Source organism: Panthera pardus, unplaced genomic scaffold (genome assembly GCF_024362965.1).
Source record: "Panthera pardus isolate Hobbes unplaced genomic scaffold, ASM2436296v1 HiC_scaffold_322, whole genome shotgun sequence".
NCBI lineage: Eukaryota > Metazoa > Chordata > Mammalia > Carnivora > Felidae > Panthera > Panthera pardus.
The window spans coordinates 104,370-122,546 of record NW_026526902.1 but is presented as its reverse complement, the minus strand read 5'-3'; the positions used below and the strand labels follow the sequence as shown (position 1 = coordinate 122,546).

Genomic DNA, 18,177 nt, shown 5'->3' with positions numbered 1-18,177 from the left:
ACATCTGACTCGGCGGGCCGCGGGGCAGGGCTCTGGCTTAGCCTCTGGGAGGGGAGCCCGGGGACGCGTTGGAATCGACTTGTTTTGTGACCTGACGGACGTGTTAAGGCCGCCCGGCACCTTCAGCGGTCCGTCTGTGGGGCCAGGGCGGTGGCCTAACTCTGGGCTTTGCTGGGAGAGGGAGGGAGGGAGGCTCACACTAAGTTCCGGTCTCTTGACGATCTGGCCCCACAATTCCGGGCCAGTCTTGGGAGCCCTATCCGGAAAGGGTGGGTCCCAGTGCCCCTTCTCTTTGTCCCTTTCCTCCAGCTGCGCCTTGCAGCCCCTCCCCTCCCTCTCTGGACTCTTACCCACAGAAGACTCTACCACCATACGGCTTGAAGGCCTACCAGCTAGGAGCCAATGCCTTTGTGAACTTAAAGAGCCCAGTTTCTCTGTTAAAAGAAAGGAGAGCCACGTTCTCAGGTGAAGTGACAAGAAAACCTACGGTTCCTCAATTCAATAAAGGACAAGACTTTTCTATTGCAAGTGAAGAAAGACAAAAAGAAAAGCAATAGAAAGTATTCACGACGGGGGTGCCTGGGTGGCTCAGTCGGTTGAGGGTCTGACTTCGGCTCAGGTCACGATCTCACAGTTCGTGGGTTTGAGCCCTGCGTCGAGCTCTGTGCTGACAGCTCAGAGCCTGCAGTCTGCCTCAGATTCTGTGTCTCCCTCTCTGTCTCTCTGCCCCTTCCCCGCTCACGCTGTCTCTGTCTTGCTCTCAAAACTAAATAAAAGCATTCAAAGAAAAAGAGAAAGAAAGAAAGAAAGAAAGAAAGAAGGAAAGAAAGAAGGAAAGAAGGAAAAAAGGATTCATGTTGGCTTAAGCAAAGGGAGAGTTTCTGGATGTGTGTAACTGAACGATCGTGGCGGGGGCGGGGGCGGGGGCGGGTAGTTCTGTCTTCAGGCATGGCTGGATCCAGGATTTGGTTCTCTGCGACGTGCCTTCCTGCTCTTGCTTCCCATCTGTCCAGTGTCAGCCTGTTCCTTCCCCCCGCCCCCGTAGCCCCAGAAAGGCCGGAAAGGAAGGAACCAAAACCGTGTTTGCTTACAGAGATCATGACCATGCATGTAGAAACTCCGAGGGAACCCTCGTGAGGCTAGCACTCCTGTTTAGCGAGGTTCCAAGACACAAGCTATTCAGAGGGAGCTAACCACCCCCCACCCCGCCCCCAAACCCATAGCCACTTGTGGCACCACTCCCTTGCTCATGGGAAACAAGGCCAGTAAGCCCCAAAACTCCTACTCTAGTGTTTCCGTGCTTATTTCCCTGGTACAAAAGGAGTCTTCTACTTCGGTAGGAAGCCACCCTACTGGTTGGTGGTGCGGGGAGACCAGACTTGTGGCGGCGGGGCGCCTTTTCTGGAGAGCACTTGTGTGCCGAGGAGCTACAGAACGCGGGAATTCTACCTCTTGGAAACGATCTGAAGGAAGTAACTGTTCGCGCAAAGACTTCTGTTCAAGAATCCCATTGACTCACACGACCCATAACAGGGGCAAAGCTGAGAACGACCCGACTGCTCAACATTATGTAATAATACATTTGCGTGTCTCCTGGATAACAGTTTTTGAAGAGTTCTTAGGGAGGGGGAAAGCTAGTACGTTCAACGGGGAAAAACAAAAACAAAACAAAACAAAACAAAAAAGGATCCGGAGAAAAGTTAACGCTAAACTGGAAAATGCATACATTATACGCTGTTATCCATTTAATGGGTAAATACAACTAGGAACGTATTCCAAAACGTCAGCAGTCTTTACCGCCGAATACAGGACCTGGTTTTCCTCTCCCTGAGTCGTCTTCGATAAGCTTGGGCTGCTGGACTACGACTCCCAGAACCTCCCTTCCAACACCAGAACAAAGGTAAGAAAATGTGGAGGCGCAGGAACTGAGAAGAAACTCGGACACAAAAGAGTCGCTCAGTTTCATGTTGTGCAGTAACAAACACTGTAAGCGCCCGTCCCTCCAGGCGCAGGGAAGGAACTGAAGTGGGCCAAGAGCCACCGAGGCCCGGACCTGCAGAACGTTAGACCCCCGATAATAAAGTGGCGAGGACGCCAAGTGTCAACGCCCTGTGCCTTGCCCCGTGAGGGCTACCAGGTTAGGCCTCGGCCCCCTTTCCCGGGCCTAGGCGTCGCGGAGGCCGGGACCCCAAGGCGCGAATGTTTCGTATCACCAGGGGAAGCCGGTCCAGGAAGGAGTTGACGGAAACTCGGAAGAAGATGGGGTCTTCAGCAGTCCATCTCCTAAAAGTGAGGGAAGAGGGAAATCCGGTTAAAGGGGAGAGCTGCTGTGGAGGTGCAGGGCACCAGCCCCTTCCCCCACACAGCCCCCCACCCCCCGCCTTCCACCTAACGCGTGTGTCGGGGCCTCCACGACGGCACCGGAAGGCAGAGATGCGACCACGGCACCCGCCGCCACCGCCCACCCGTCCCGCGCATACTCTTGGAGGACGTACACGGCCAGGGCGCTGCCCCTCACGCAGAGCTCCTTCTGAGCCAACCCTCGGTGGCGTTGGACGTGTGTAGTCAGGGACCTGCGGGCCATCTCTGCCTCCAGGGGCGACCGGAAAGACACAGTGAGCCTGCTGGGAGGCACCCGGTTAAGGCACAACGGGCTCCCGGAGTTCCCATGGCCTGAAGCCTCCTGACCACTCAGAGGCCCGCTTCTACCCCCGGGACACTCGCGCTCCCTCCCGCCACCTCTGCCCACCCTGAGCCGCTTCCCCCACCCTGGGGGCCCGCGGGCACCGGCTGTCCCTGTCCCGCCAGGCTGCCCACCCCCGCCCCCGTCCGTCCCGTCCCCGGGCTGCCGCCCCGCTCCCCAGCCACCCCGCCACGGCCCCTGCCCAGACAGGCTCCACGGGAAGGATACAACTCCAGCAGTCTTGAGGAGGTCACCGCCGCCGGCGCTGCGTCTCCACCGGGGGCCAGGGCCCTCGGGGCCCGTTCGGCCAGGGGAGGGGCGCAGGCCCCCTCGACCACTGCTCCCTTGCTGCCAGGGCCACCCTCGCCGTCGTGGCGGCTGCAGTTGCCCTGGCGACCGGGACCTCGGGGGCTAAGCCGGGGGTCGTGGCCGTCCGTGCCTCCGTCGGAGGCCTGTGGGCCTGCCCCCGCGTCCTCCGCGCCACCCTCGGGAGCCCGCGTGACCGCCGCGCCGTCCGCGCCGTCCGCGCCGTCCTCGTCAGGGGCCTGCGTGACCGCCACTTCCTCCGCGCCGTCGTCCGGGGCCGGAGAGGCCGCGTCGTCGTCCGGGGCCCTCATGGCCGCCGCACCGGCCTCCTCAGAGCCCACCGCTACGCTGCGCCCACTGTCGGCGGACCGCCGAGACCCCCGGCGGGCCTGGCGAAGCCCGGCCCCTCGGCGCGCAAGGCTGTCGGGGATGGCCAGGGCGCCTGCGCAGACAGACCCCGCGGAGCTGGTTCCCACCGAGCCGGCCTCGCTGTGTTGGCCCAGAGCCCGGATCCGGTCGACGCTGACCCCGAGGAGATGGAGGCTGGTTCCGGAAGCTGCGCCCCTCGACGCGTGACGTCACTGTCGGGCTCCTGCGTCCCCGAGAGCATTCCGGTGAGGCCACTGGCACCTGACTGTTTCCCGCCCGGCCCGCCCCTCCCCCCAAGCGTGTGTCTGCGCAGGCGCCAGCCGGGCGCACGTGCGCGCAGCCAACTGACCGCCGCCCGCCCGGGTCCCGGGCGTCGAGGCGTGGGCCGCGCTCAGGCGCTTCTGGGCAGCACCGTGCCTGTCCCTGTCTGTGGGCTCCCCGTACGGCTCGGGTCTGCGTGTGCCGGGACCCGTCCCCGGGGGCGGGGGGGTGGGGGGGGGGCGGCCGAAGCGGGATGCCGAGCAGGGGCCACTCCCAGGCCCTGCCTGTCCTCAGGGAACACGCCCCGCGCGGCCCCTAGGGGAGCTGGAATGGACGGGCCTCGCTCCCTCACCACTTCTCGGTCCCGGGCACCGTCAGTCCCCTAGTGCCTGCCAGCCTGGGGGAGGGTACACCGCCGAGGGTGCGACCGGCCTCCGGCCTGGGGCTCCCGGGCTCCCGCCTCCCACACCGCAATGGCTGCGGGCTTGGGCCGGGGGCCCCGGGGCCCAGGGGTCCCAGCTGGCCCCGAGGACAGCGCACGGGGGAGCACCGCCCCGGCGACAGCTCCCCCGTCGCCTTGCCCTCTGCTGCGGCAGCCTTGACGGGCTGTCCCTCCCCCAGGAACAAAGTCTTGCGGCTCTCGGGGGGGGGGGGGGGGGGGTGGGGTGGGGGGTTGGACGTGCCAGGGGCCCTCAACTGGGAGGTGACCCTGTGTCTGCCGGCCTGCTGGGTGCTGGCCTACTTCTGTGTCTGCAAGGGGGTCAAGTCAACAGGAAAGGTACAGCTGGAGGCGGGCGGGTCGGGGTGGGTGATGATGGCAGGGGTGGGGGCAGCATGGCCGGTGGGGAGAAGAGGCGTCTCCACTGGGGGGGTGGCACCCCGCCACCCGAGGTGACCAGGCCAGGGCCTGAGGAGGGGGCAGGAACTTGAATCCGGGCCACTGGATTTCCCACACATGCCTGCGTAGTCAGTCCTCCCCACCCTCCAAACTCCAGCCCAGCCGCCTTCCGTCCTGAGGGGACAGGCCCAGGCGACAGCCAGCTGAACTTGCCTGTGTCGGGCATCCCCGCCCCGGTCTCCCTCTCTTCCTCACTCACTACTTCCTCACTCTCTGCTTTGCGGCCAGCCTGGGGGGACCCAGTCCGTGGCCGTCCCTTGCCTACCTGTCCTGCTCTGCTGAGGGTGGGAGGGAGGCAGAGGTCTTCGCGGTCACCTCGCTGTCGCCTCTGTCTCCGGCCGGCCCAGTCCACTCCGGCCTGCCCAGGACCCTGCCCCTGTGCAGAGAACCACCTGCAGTCAGAGGCACGGGAGGCATGGGACCTGCCTCCAGGCCGATGTCCTGCTCCCTACCCGGGGAAGGTCCTGCCTCCGCCCTCCCTCTACAGCTGACCTGTCATTGCAGGGGCGGCCGATGGCCAGCTGAGCACCCCGCTTCCTTCGGGAGGAGCCCAGGCTCTGAGGAGTAGAAGGGGGGGCTGCAGGCTGGCCTCCCGCTTGACCTCGGAGCGGACCGTACCACAGTGGGGGGAGTGTGGCCCGCCTGCCCCCCTGCTGAGGCTGGGGGCCCCTAAGTGGGGAGGCGGGGGCCGCAGGGCCCCTTCTGAGCAGCGCCCACCTCCCCCCCCCCCCAGATCGTGTACTTCACGGCTACATTCCCCTACGTGGTCCTCGTCGTGCTGTTGGCGCGGGGAGTGCTGCTGCCCGGCGCCCTGGATGGCATCATCTACTCTCCCAAGCCTGACTTGTGGAAGCACTCGCTGGGTCGTGAGTGCCGGCACCACGTGGGGCGTAGAGATCACGCACACAAGGACGTCAAAGAACTGAAAACGCTGAAGGTCATGTAAAGTCATTCTGAACCTTTTGGGGGAGAAATACACAAAAAAGAAGTGGGGACCACCCTCAATCCCACCACACAGAGATACGAGGTATTTACACTTCAGGCTACCGTTGCCGGATTTCCGTGCACATATACAGTAGCTTCCTAAGTTGGGATTTTAGTGATTTCCCTTTTGCATCGTGGTTTTTCCTATGCGACCGCATCCCTGTTCTCCACGGCCACTGGAACTACTTTAGCTCCAGTCGCCATCCTTTCCCTCCTTGCCTCCTACTGGCAGGCTTGCCCCCCGGCGGGAGCCCCTTCGTGACCTTCCCAGACCGCCGATCTGATCCGCACCTGTGCTCAGTCGCCCCCTCCAAAGGCCGCTTTGGTGTGTCCACCTGTACCGGGGAAGGGGACGGGGACGGGGTGCGGGGCCGTGTCTGTGTGGGCTGTGGCCCATCTCCCTCCACGAGGACTGGAGGTCCTGCTGCGAGGTCGTGGAGCCCCACGTGCTGGGGACACTGAGCCCAAGGAAGAGACAGGGCCCTCTGGACAACAGGCCGTGGTGTTTGGCGGCCTCCCATGAGGTCTGGGGAGGGGCTAGGGGTGTGGGGAGGGGGTGGAGCTGAGGTAGGTCTGGTTTACGTGGGTGCAGTGGGGTCACACGTCACAGCGCGTGGCGACGATTGGTGAGGGAGCAGCTGCTGGAGAGGCAGCAGCTGCTGGAGAGGCGGCCGAGGGCGGGGTTTATAGACGTGCATGTGTTGAAAGATCCTTGTTTTCCGGCTGCAGGTTCCTCCTGCCCGTGCCTGGAGATGAGAGCTGCCTGCCCCGTAGACAGTGACAAAGAACAGGGCAGACAGAGACAGTCCGACGCTCAGGCTGAGGCGCTCTTTGGTGACATTCCTCATTGAAATGCTTCCACCAGCCACAGGCCGCTCTAGACACTGGCCACCTTCTTGCTGTGACACCCGCCTCCAGGACAAGGCAGCTGTGCCTTTACTTTCCTCACCTGTCCTGAGGACCTATTCGGAGACGCTCAGGTACGGATTCGTAAATATAGAGTCACGGAGTTCTACACAGCTCAGTCACGTGCTCAGAGGCTTTAAGAGTTGGGCAATGGCAGTCTGTTTGGGCATGGACACTGGGGACCATGAGCCGCACCACCGTGTGGGGAGTAGCGTCAGGCAGAGGCTTCCTGGATAACGCAGCTGGCGGGCCGTGGAAGGCTCGTGGCACGGCTGGTTCGGGCAGACGCATCCACGCGGGTGCCCATTTGGGCAGACGCACTAGGGTGTCGTGGCACTCTAAGGGGTGGAGCTTCATAAGTGAGAACTGATTGGCTACAGAAGGGACTGCTTGGTGGGAACCAATCACAGGTCAGGAGGCATTACCAGTGGTCCGTGTGGACAGTTGCCCCGGGCATCCGGAATTGCATTGTGGAGTAAAGGGGTGAAGCATTGTGAGAGAGTGCTTTGTCCTTCAGTGATGCCTTGAGAGGGTGGGAGGATTCAAAGTCGGGTCTCAGGTGGCTGGTGGAGGCCCCGTGAGGGCAGCAGACGAAGGCACAGGTGCCGTGGGCGTGGTGGTGAGCGCAGCAGGTGGCGGCCAGTGTGTGCCAGGTGGACCTCGTGGTGTCAGTGGCCCCAGAGTCCCCGGTGGTTCGGGTGGTGCCTGTGACCCTGGCCATCCCAGCAACCCCGGAGGCCTGAGCAATCCGGAAAGAACCAGCATTGTGGGAGAGGTAGGTGCCGCCTCTGGTGGCGCTCTCCAAATGGAGCGGGCACCCTACACACCAGGTCCTGGTGGAGATGCCGCACCTGGCGCTAGAGGTCCTGGTAGCCGACTGCTCCAGTTGTATCCTATTCAAGGAGTCCCAGCGGGCTGGACGGCAGGGGGATGGGCTGGAGGTGGTTTGGCGCGCGGCGGCGTGGGGTGTGGGGGGAGACCTGGGGAAGTGGAGTTGAAAGGGGAGCAGGAGGGAGCTCCGGGCACCTGGAGGGTATCGGCTAGGGTTTGGCCTGTGCCGACAGAGGATGCGGAGTGGGGTGGACCGCCTGATGGGACTGAAGCGGTAGGGACAATGCTATCCAGGGTGGCCTGGCTGTATAGGGTGGGAGGTTGTGGACAGCCTGAGGGTCAGCCTGGGGTGGGGAAGGCAGGCCTCACTGAAGAGGAGGCCTGAGGCACAGGCAAAATTAGTACTGTGGATGGTGCCTTAACCCAGTCTCCACCAGCACCCTCACTATACCTTTCCCATCGGCCATGGATGCAGAGATTGCCCACAGGTTCCTGACTCCAAACGAGGAGCTCCAGGAGCCAGTTCGGGAGGAGCTCAATGTGAACGGCAGCATCCTGACTGTGTTAGTTCTAGAACGGTCCAGGGAGAGGGTGGTGGCGGGTGACCAGGGACAAGGTCAATTCCGGAGGAGCTGTGATGGAGACAAGGGAAACAGGAAAGGAGTGAGTCGAAGGAAGGAGTGTGGTGCTCTAGGATCGTCGCTGCGTGAAGGGGCGGAGCGGGGAATGTGCCCCACCTGCCCTCTGACTTGACTTATTTTTTCCTACCTCGTAGCCGCTTGACTGCCGATGACCCTGGCCGGCTCCAAATGTCCATCACCTCCTGTCTTGGCCAGCTTTCCCTAGTGATACGGACCATGCAGATCATCATGCCCCCCTTTTTTACAAAGCCGCAGCAGTGAAAAGGTGGCTGGACCCAACTCTGTGTCCCCCCCATATGACAGTGATCCCTGCAGCAGCTGCCGTTTTCTTACCGAGGCCGCATCTTTTGCCTATACTGGCCCTTGGGTGCTTCAGATCCACATTTTTTTTTTTTTTTTTTTTTTTTGGTGATTAAATGGTAACTGCTACTATTCTATGTCTGGGTTTATTTTTAGCAACTACGCCTTCTCCTATTCTCGCCTTTGTTCTCAGGTAGGGGGAGAGATTCTGACATTCAGATACTCAAGTACTAGAAGGCAATTGAAGAAGACAAGTTAGGCGATGGGAGAAAAAAAATTATGTCCTGTTATTCAGGACATTAACTACTGTCAACATGTTAGAATTTTTGTTTTAGTTTTATACTTGCATGTACGTAGTCATGTATAATACCTGCGGAGTAGGGCTTTGTGGCTTATCGGCCTTGATTCAGATCTGTGGAGAAGAGCGCTGGGACAGCTGGCTAGGTCGGCCTCACTGCCCATTCTGTACTCCCGTGTCATCAGAGGCCTCATTCCCTGAGGTTCCGAACCCACAATTCTCAGAGCTCCTTGTGGTTGGCTCTCACTTCACTTGTATCATCCTTCCCCAAAGTGTTTTTCCAGTTTATTACGCTGCTGCTTGCTTCCCTAAAGTCCTGACAAGGGTCCTTGAGGAAAACAAAAAGGGGAAGAGGTCTCCCTGAGGCGGGGAGGGGACATGAAGTACATCACCCTTTGCCTTCCCCTCCAAGATTCTCTTATTTAGCACAACAGTGGGGCCACGTACAAGGCACCCGAGTGGCTGAGGAGGGGAATGGGCGACGCCCCGGTGCACGAGGTGAGTCTCTAAAATGGAGAGAGGAGGAACAGAGCCTTGCCTGAGGGAGAATTAGCACTGTCAGCAGAGAGAGACTGAGCTGTGGAGAACGCCGTGACTCTATAGTTATGAATCTGTACCTGAGCATCTCCGAATAGGTCCTCAGGACAAGTGAGGAAAGTAAAGGCACAGCTGCCTTGTCCTGGAGGCGGGTGTCACAGCAAGAAGGTGGCCAGTGTCTAGAGCGGCCTGTGGCTGGTGGAAGCATTTCAATGAGCAATGTCACCAAAGAGCGCCTCAGCCTGAGCGTCGGACTGTCTCTGTCTGCCCTGTTCTTTGTCACTGTCTACGGGGCAGGCAGCTCTCATCTCCAGGCACGGGCAGGAGGAACCTGCAGCCGGAAAACAAGGATCTTTCAACACACGCACGTCTATAAACGAAGCACCGCATCGTTAGAATGAAAGATAAAAACCATATGATCGTCTCCCTAGGTGCAGAAAACGCATTTGACAAAGTAGAACATATTTCCATGATAAAAACCCTCCACGAATGGGGGCAAAGAAGTTGTATAGCTCAATGCCACAAAGCCCACATATGACAAAACCCACAGCTGACCTCATACGCAACAGTGAGAGGTTGAAAGCTTTCCCTCTAGAATCAAGAACAAGACAAGGCTGGTCAGAGACGTACCGGGTTAAATTTCAATCCTTGACGTTGAAATGTGTTGAGAATTGGTCCGTGGCTCAGAAAATGCTTTATCTTGGCGAACATACTTGTACTTGAAAAGAATGTGTAGTGGACACACGTGTGGAATTCAGATCTCCTGTTTAGTGTTCTAAAGACATCGGTCAAGGTAGGTGATACCACTGATGGTATGTTCTATGTCGGGGGACAACAAACTTTTCACATAAAAGAGGCCCCGGGCTGGATTTGGCCAGGAGGCGGTAGTTTGCCAATCCCTGCTCTATTTCTTTTAACAGAGTGTGTTGTCTCTCTCTCTCTCGCTTGCTGAGGGAGGATGTTAAAATCTCCAACCGTGATTTTGGACTTGTCCCTTTCACCTATTAATCCTAAAAATTCTTGCATCGCGCACAGCGCACACGCGTGTGCGTGCGTGTGCGTGCGTGTGCGTGCGTGTGCGTGCGTGTGTGTTAAGTTTATTTATTTTGAGAGAGGGGGAGAGAGAGAGAGCCAGCGGGGGAGGGGCAGAGACAGAGGGGGACAGAGGATCCGAAGCAGGCTCGGTGCCGACGGGCAGAGAGCCCGACGCTGGGCTGGAACTCACCAACGGTGACATCATGACCTGAGCCGAAGTCAGACGCTTACTGACTGAGTCACCCAGGCGCCCCGTGTATTTTGAAGGTGTGTCATTAGGCACAAACATATTTATGATCATTTTCTCCTCCAGATGGATTCATTGCTGCTGTTACTAGTATGAAATGCATCCCTTCATCTTTGGTAACACAGTTTTCCTCGAAGTCTGATTTCTCTAATATCGCTATAACCACATCAGGCTTCTTTGCTCACTATTTATTCGTAAGTCCTTTTCCATCCTCTTACTTCTAACCTATTGGTGTCTTTGTATCTTGAATGTGGCTCACGTAGACAGCGTGTAGTGTGGTCACTTAAAAAAAGCACCCTTCTAACGATGTCTGCTTTTAAATTGGATTGTTTGGCAAATTCACATTTAATACGATTACCGATATGGTAGGATTTAAGTCTGCCATTTTGCTATTCAGTTTTTGTTTGTCCCTTCTCTTTTCTTTGTTTTTGCTCAGCTTATTTGAGGCAAAATGCACGTATGGGAAGTTGCACACATTTAAGCGTACGGTTTCATGAGTTACGACAAAGGTGTCCACAACCAAAGCCGAGATACAGAACATTCCCATCGCTCTCACAGCCGCCCTTGTGCCTCCGTGCAGACAATGTCCTCCTCTACAGTCTGCCCCCACACAGCAAATTCAGCTTAGATTTTGCCTTTTCTGGAATTTCTGGGAATCACACAGTATGTCCATCCTTCTTTGTTGCTGACCGGTATTCCATTGCGTGCATGTACCGTAATTTAGGCTTAACCACTCACCTGCTATTGGACGTTTGGCTTGTTTCCAAACTGCGGTTATTGTTAATCAAGTTGATACGAAGATTCACGTACAAGTCTTTGCACACACATATATTTTTAATTCCCTTGTGTAAATAGCAGAAGTGGGATTTCTGGGTCACATGGTAAGCGTAAGTGTGACTGTATAAGAAACGGAAGCACTGTTTTCCGATGTGATCATGCCAATTTACAGTCCCACCAGTGACATGTGAACTTTCCATTCTGTCTGTATCCTCTTTTAGTCATCCTTATGTCTTCCGACTTTATTCCTCTTTTGCAAGTTCGAGCTGCCTATTCCAGGTTCTTTGCATTTGGATATACACTTTGGAATCAGCTTGTCCATTTCTGCAGTATCACGATTTTTACTGGGTTTGCAACGGATTTCTAGAATGGTGTGGTGGGAGTGTACATCTTAAGAATACAGGGCCTTGGGGCACCTGGGTGGCTCAGTCGATTAAGCGTCTGACTCTTGATTTCGGCTCAGGTCATGATCTCACGGTTTGTGAGACTGGGCCCAGAGTCGGGGTGTGCACTGACAGCTCGGAGCCTGCTTGGGATATTCCCTCTCTCTCTCTCTCTCTCTCCCTCCCTCTCTCGCTCCCTCTCTCTCTCTCTGCCCCTCCCCTGCTCGTGCTCTCTCTGTCTCTTCCAAAATAAATAAATAAACGCTAAAAGAAAAAAGAATACAGGATCTTCCGCTCCACGCATAGGATGCGTTTCTCCATTTTTGTAAGCTTTCTTTCACTTATCAATAGTTTTTAGTGTTCACCGTGAAGGTTTTGCACATATGTTATTACATGTGTCCCCAAATACTTCATGTTTGGGGATGCTATTACAAATGGCAGTGATTTTTTAAAATGTCACTCTTCTTTTCTTTGTACATGACTTAGGGTTTTCTACGTAAACAAACATGTCATCTCTGAATAAAGATAATCCCATTTCTTTTTTTGCAGTCTGTGTCACTACTTTTATTCCTCTTTCTTGCCTAGTGCACCGCCTCGGATCTCCAGGACAGTGTTGAATGGAAGTGTTGAACGTCCATAGCTTGTTTCTCAAACTTTGCGGGCGAGGGAGCGGGGGCGGTGATTCTATCTTTCACCATTAAGTATCATGTTAGCTGTAGGATTTTTGTAGGTTCCCTTTATCAGATTAAGAACGTTTCCCTCTAGTCCTAGTTTTCCGAGAGTTCTTGTCATGAGTGGTTGTTGGATATTGTCTGATGCTTTTTTTCTGCGTCTATTGAAATGATCACATGTTTTTTCTCCTTTATTTTCTTAATATGACAGATGACACTGATTGACTTTTTTGTTTTTAATGAAAACCAATTCTTGGGATAAACCCCACTTGGCCACGATGGTATCATCCTCTTTGTATGTTGCTGGGTTGAATTTGCTAATATCGAATCAAGTTCTTTTGTGCGTGTGACTTCGTGAAGGATATTGCTCTGTGGTTTTCTTTTCTTGCAATGTCTTCATCTGGTTTTGGGGTTGTGTAATGCGGGCCTCACAAGATGATTTGGGAAATGTTTCTCCTCCTTTGCTTTCTGAAAGCATTTGTGTAGGATTGGTGATAGTTCTCCTTTAAGTATTTGGTGGTAGCCACTAGTAAAGCCACGGGGGCCTGGAGTTTTCGGCTCCATTGCTTTCATAGATGTAGGGATATTCGGGTCTTCTATTTCTTCTTGAGTCAGTTTTGGTAATTTGTGTCATTCAAGGAATTTGTCCATGTCATCTAAATTGGGAAACTTACCCACAAATATTGTTCCTAATATTCCCTGGTTACACTTTATTTTTCAAAATCAGTTTTATTGGTATTTTTAGAAAAAACATTTTTTTAACGTGTATTTATTTTTGAGACAGAGAGAGACAGAGCATGAACGGGGGAGGGTCAGAGAGAGGGAGACACAGAATGTGAAACAGGCTCCAGGCTCTGAGCTGTCAGCACAGAGCCCGACGCGGGGCTCGAACTCACGGACCGCGAGACCATGACCTGAGCCGAAGTCGGCCGCTCAACCGACTGAGCCACCCAGGCGCCCCTGGTATTTTTTTTTAAAGAAGCTTTCAGGGGCACCTGGGTGGCTCAGTCGGTTGAGCGTCCGACTTTGGCTCAGGTCACGATCTGGCAGTTGGTGAGTTCAGGCCCCACATGGGGCTCGCTGCTGTCAGCACAGTTCACTTCAGATCCTCTGTCCCCCTCTCCATGCCCCTCCCCCACATGCACTCTCTCAAAAATGAATAAAACCTTTAAAAAGTGGGGGAGAGGGCGCCTGAGTGGCTCAGTCGGTTAAGGGTCTGACTTCGGCTCAGGTCATGATCTCACGGTCCGTCCGTCGGTTCGAGCCCCGCATCGGACTCTGTGCTGCCGGCTCAGAGCCTGGAGCCTGGAGCCTGTTGCGGATTCTGTGTCCCCCCCTCTCTCTTTGCTCCTCCCCCACTCGCGCCCTGTCTCTCTCTGTGTCAAAAATAAACATTAAAACAGAAAAGAAAGAAAGGAAAAAAAAAGGCTTTCAGCTTCATGGATTTTCCTCTATTGTTTGTCCATTTAACGTTTTATTCATATCTGCTCTTAGCTTCATTATTTCTTTCCTACTATGTATTTAGGTTTTGATTTTATGTCTTCTTCACAAAGTGACCCCTCTATCGTTAGCAAACGTCCTCCATCCCGTCGTATTCCTTGTCCTGAAGTCTGTTCTGCCTGCTCTTAATATAGCTACTCAAACTTTCTTATTAGAAGACTTGCATGGTGTATCTTTGCCCATCTTTTTACTTTTACCGTATCTGTGTCTTCATAGAGCGCATTTCTTATGCGTAGCATATAGTTTTGCTTTGCCTTTTTATCCAGTCTGGCAATCTCCGTGTTTTAGTTGCCACGTTTAGACCATTTGGAATAAATGCAACGAGGGACATCGTTGAGTTTAAATCTACCACCCTGCTATTTATTTTCTATTTGCCCCATGTGTTCTGTGTTCCCCTCCCTGTCTTTTCGTGACGCCTTTCAGATTGAGTAATTTCTGGAAGTTCACTTTATCTCCGCTAGAGAAGTGTACATATTAAACCTAGGGTTCTAGGGATCCTAATATGTGTTTTACCTCATTATAGACCACCTTCAAGTAATTTCAAATCACTTTGCACGTAACGTAAGAACATTACAGCGGTACCCTTCCAACTACCCACTCGTGTCCTTTGTGCTATTGTTGTCATACCTTTTATTTCTATAGCAGTTATACACCCCACACCGTGTTGTCAATATTTTTGCTTTAGGTGGTTTGCGACGATTGAGAGACATTTTGAAGGGAGAAAAAAATGTTTACATTTACCCACATACTTTCCAATTCTGGAACCCTCTTCATTACTTCATGCAGGTCCAAGTTCCCACGTGGTATCATGCTTGCTTGTGGAGAACAGCCTTTAACATTTGTTGTAGTGCAGGTTTTCCGCTGACAACGAGTCAATCTCAGCTTTTATATGTCTGAAAAAGTCTTTATTTTGCTTCCTTTTTTCATTGAGGTAAAATCGAGATAACATAAAATAAACCATCTGAGAGTGAACAGTCGAGTGGCATTTAGCACATTCCCATGTAAAAGGGTTGCCGAGCAGGGCTGGCACAATGAAGAGAGCAGCTGGGGAAATCGGACAAGCTAGCCTTGGATAGGAGGGCAGGGCTCTCTTCCACCGAGGCAGGGAATAGGCAAGGGCGTTTGCTGCTGTGGGCCAGTCCGAAGATGTGATATGGGGCACGGAGCTGACAGACTTCTTGCCCGATGGTCAGAGAGGAGAGGAGAGGAGAGCAGAGGAGAGGAGAGGAGAGGAGAGGAGAGGAGAGGAGGGAGAGCGTATCACAGAGGGCCTGGTAGGTCGCCGGGGGGACTTTGGCTTTGATGCTGAGTGAGATGGGAGGCACTGAAAGGTTCAGAGCGGGAGGAGGAGGGACCTGACTAGTGTCCTATCACTGCTCCTGAGTTGGGGCTCTGCTGGGTTGGTGAGGGTGAAATAAGGGGACCACTGCAGATAATTACGAGGTCTAGGGTCCTTATTCAGGTAGAAGCTTCTGAGGGACTGACTTTGATATCCTTACGGGAGGTGCATGCACCGTGGCTTCAAGGTCTGTGCACCTTGTCTTGGTGTGGGGTTACCGATTCCATTCTACTGGCCTCTACCTTACCGCTGGCCTCCTGAACCTAGCCTCACTCCCCCAATTCTGAGTCTTATGTTCTTAAGCTTGAAACCTGTCTCTTTTTGTTGTTGTTGTTGTTGTTGTCTCTGGACCTTCCCTCACCCCTGCTGCCTTGTGCAAATTGGAACTCCACACTTGGATCCTCATCTGACTCTGAGTTGGACTCTACAGGTGCAGGTTTCTGCGCATGGTTCCGGGCAGCTGGGGAATGAGACCCGAGTGTCGCTGTTCCTTCTGGAAGGGCTGGCCGACGCAGAGGAGTTGAGGCCCTTGCTCTTTGTGATCTTTCTGCTGGTCCACAGCGTGGCTGGGCATTGCCAGCCTTACTGTGATGGACTCCCGACTCCACGCTCCCATGTACGACTTCTTAGTCAACCTCTCACTGCTGGACACTGCCTATATCTCCAGCACGGGGCCTCAGGTGCTGGAACACCTGCTGGCAGCAGTGTGGACCGTGCCCTATCGTGCTTGTCTTCCCCAGATCTTCTTTCTCCACTTCCTGGCTCCCTGGGAGTGCTTCCTGCTCACAGCCATGGCCTATGACCGCTATGCAGCCATCGGCCGGCCACCGCACCACCTAGTCCTCATGGGCCGACGGACGGACCCGGGCAAGAATGGCTTCCACCTCCCGCCTGCTTGCCTTGGCCGATGCGTTCGCCCACACCGTCCTTGCAGCTCCACTGAGGTTCTGCGGGCCTCGCCTCATCACCCACTTCTCCTGTGGCCTCCCTCCACTGACCAGACTCTCTTGCTCAAGCACGTGGGCCACCGAACTTGCCCTGTTCGTCTTCAGTTTCGTGGTGGCTCTTGCACCCCGTGCCCCGGTTGCGATCGCCTGTGTACGTGTTGTGGCTGCGATTCTCAGGATTCACTCCGCTGAGGGCCGAAGAAAAGCCTTTTCCACCTGTGGTGCTCACACCACCGTGGTCTGCATTTTCTACATCGCTTCAGTCCTCTGCTACATCCTCCCCAGCTCTGCGTGCTCTGGCTTGCGGGACCGGGTGCTCTCTGTGCTGTACGTGGTCCTCACCCCCATGCTCAACCCCGTCATCTACAGCATGCGAAACAAGGAGGTGAAGAGGGCTTTGTTCAAGGCCCTCGGGAAAGAAAGTGCCTCCTAGGCACTGGTCACATCAAATCAACGAGGAGTGTCCCCGGCTCAGGAGTTTCTCACATCCGAATGTGCTCCCAGTGCTAGGTGCCTGTCAGTCTCCACCTGCTCCACACCCCACCCTCGTCGCACACTGGATGCCATATGGATCCCTCCCTGTACAATGTATTACACGAAGGCACCAATTTTGCTGTGGACCAGAGCCAGGCTGTGACGTTTGCATTGGACATGGCAAGGGGCATGGCCCTCGTACACACTCTAGAGCCCCTCATCCCACGACACGCACTCAGCAGCCGTAGTGTAATGATTGATGAGGACATGACTGCCCGAATCAGCACGGCCGACGTCAGGTTCTCCTTCCAATGCCCTGGGCGCAGGTATGCACCTGCCTGGGTGGCCCCTGAAGCTCTGCAGAAGAAGCCTGAAGATACAAACAGACGCTGAGCAGACATGGGGAGTTTTGCAGTGCTTCTGTGGGAACTGGCGACACGGGAGGTACCCTTTGCTGACCTCTCCAACACGGAGATTGGAATGAAGGTGGCAGTGGAAGGCCTTCGGCCTACCGTCCCACCGGGCATTTCCCCCCATGTGTGTAAGCTCATCAAGATCTTCTCCAGGGTGGGGCTGGCACATGCCAGTGCTTTGGGGGTGAATCCAATCACACAGGAGTTTGAAATTTCATGCACGTGATCCATTTGGTGAATCCTATTTTGGGTGCCAGGTTTCCCCCCATTTTCAGCAACGATCAAATATTTCTGTTGCTCTTTTTTTTTTCTTTCCTTATTCTAAAACACTGTTTTCTATTTATGGAAGTAAAATATGGTCATTGCCTAGGTTGTGCAGTTACAGAAACTTACAAAGTGACCGAAAAAGAAAAAAATGCCCTCTATAACCTCACCACCGCGAGAGAACCTCACTGTAAATTTTGATGGTTTATTTCAGGTTTCTTTTTGCACTACAAATGTATGTGCACGGGCGCCTGGGTGGCTCAGCCGGTTGAGCGTCCGACTTCGGCTCAGGTCCTGATCTTGCGGTTCGTGAGTTCGGGTCCCGAGTCGGGCTCTGGTGCTGACAGCTCAGAGCCTGGAGCCTTGCTTTGGATTCTGTGTCCCCCTCTCTCTCCGCCCCACCCCTGCTGTGCTCTGTCTCTCTGTCTCTCTCTGTCTCTCTCTGTCTTTCAAAAAAAATGAATATACTTTAAAAAATTTTAAAAAACCAAATGTACGTGCATGCACATTTAAAGTAGGAAAGCAAAACTGGAATCATAGTGCACTTACAGCTCCGAACGCTTAGATATTTAAATTTTTTTCCACTATAATGTATGTTTATTATAAAATCATTCACGCCTTACACAAAGGTGTGTTGTTAGAAAGTAAAAATTTCCCATAAACTCAGTGTCTGCAGTAACCATTATGATCAGTTTTACGTGTGTCCTCCCAGACTTTTTCCTAGGATATAGTCCTCTGCGTTTATAACGGTTTTTCTTTTGCTTGTTTGCATACATAGGATCATACCGATCAAGTAGGCAGTTGGTTAGACATGAGCCAGAGGCAAAGGCGGTGTTAAATAGGTGACACATTAGAAGCCTGAGGGCACAATGTCCTGACTTTGCGGCTGTTAACATCCTGGTCCTATGGCTTCCAACACCCCCAGGTTGACAGACCAAGGGCCACAGGTGCAGAACAGGGGCTCTCCTCTTCAACCTTGGCCTCAGGGTAACCTACAGCTTCATTACAATAGATTTACATGGTTTTGTTTTCAACTCTCCCCGCCCAAGGGAAGATGGCCATGGACTCTTCTGGCCAGAACCTTGTGGGTGGGGCCAGAAAAACTCCCCCTCC

The 18,177-nt window shown here is 54.4% G+C and overlaps 2 protein-coding genes across 2 annotated transcripts; both read left to right on the top strand.

The window, feature by feature from the left end:
• Positions 1 to 7,187: 7,187 nt before the first annotated feature.
• Positions 7,188 to 8,255, top strand: LOC128774468 (EKC/KEOPS complex subunit LAGE3-like). Its single transcript, XM_053893547.1, has 3 exons — positions 7,188 to 7,295; positions 7,676 to 7,801; positions 8,014 to 8,255. Exons 1-3 carry the CDS (start codon positions 7,213 to 7,215, stop codon positions 8,138 to 8,140), a joined length of 336 nt encoding a protein of 111 aa, XP_053749522.1. The 5' UTR covers positions 7,188 to 7,212; the 3' UTR covers positions 8,141 to 8,255.
• A 7,584-nt stretch (positions 8,256 to 15,839) lies between these two features.
• On the top strand, positions 15,840 to 17,166 carry LOC109261503 (integrin-linked protein kinase-like). The gene is given in 3 exon segments (XM_053893542.1): positions 15,840 to 16,240; positions 16,302 to 16,488; positions 16,490 to 17,166. Coding segments are annotated over 3 exon segments (1,125 nt in total). The 3' UTR covers positions 17,027 to 17,166.
• Positions 17,167 to 18,177: the final 1,011 nt, after the last annotated feature.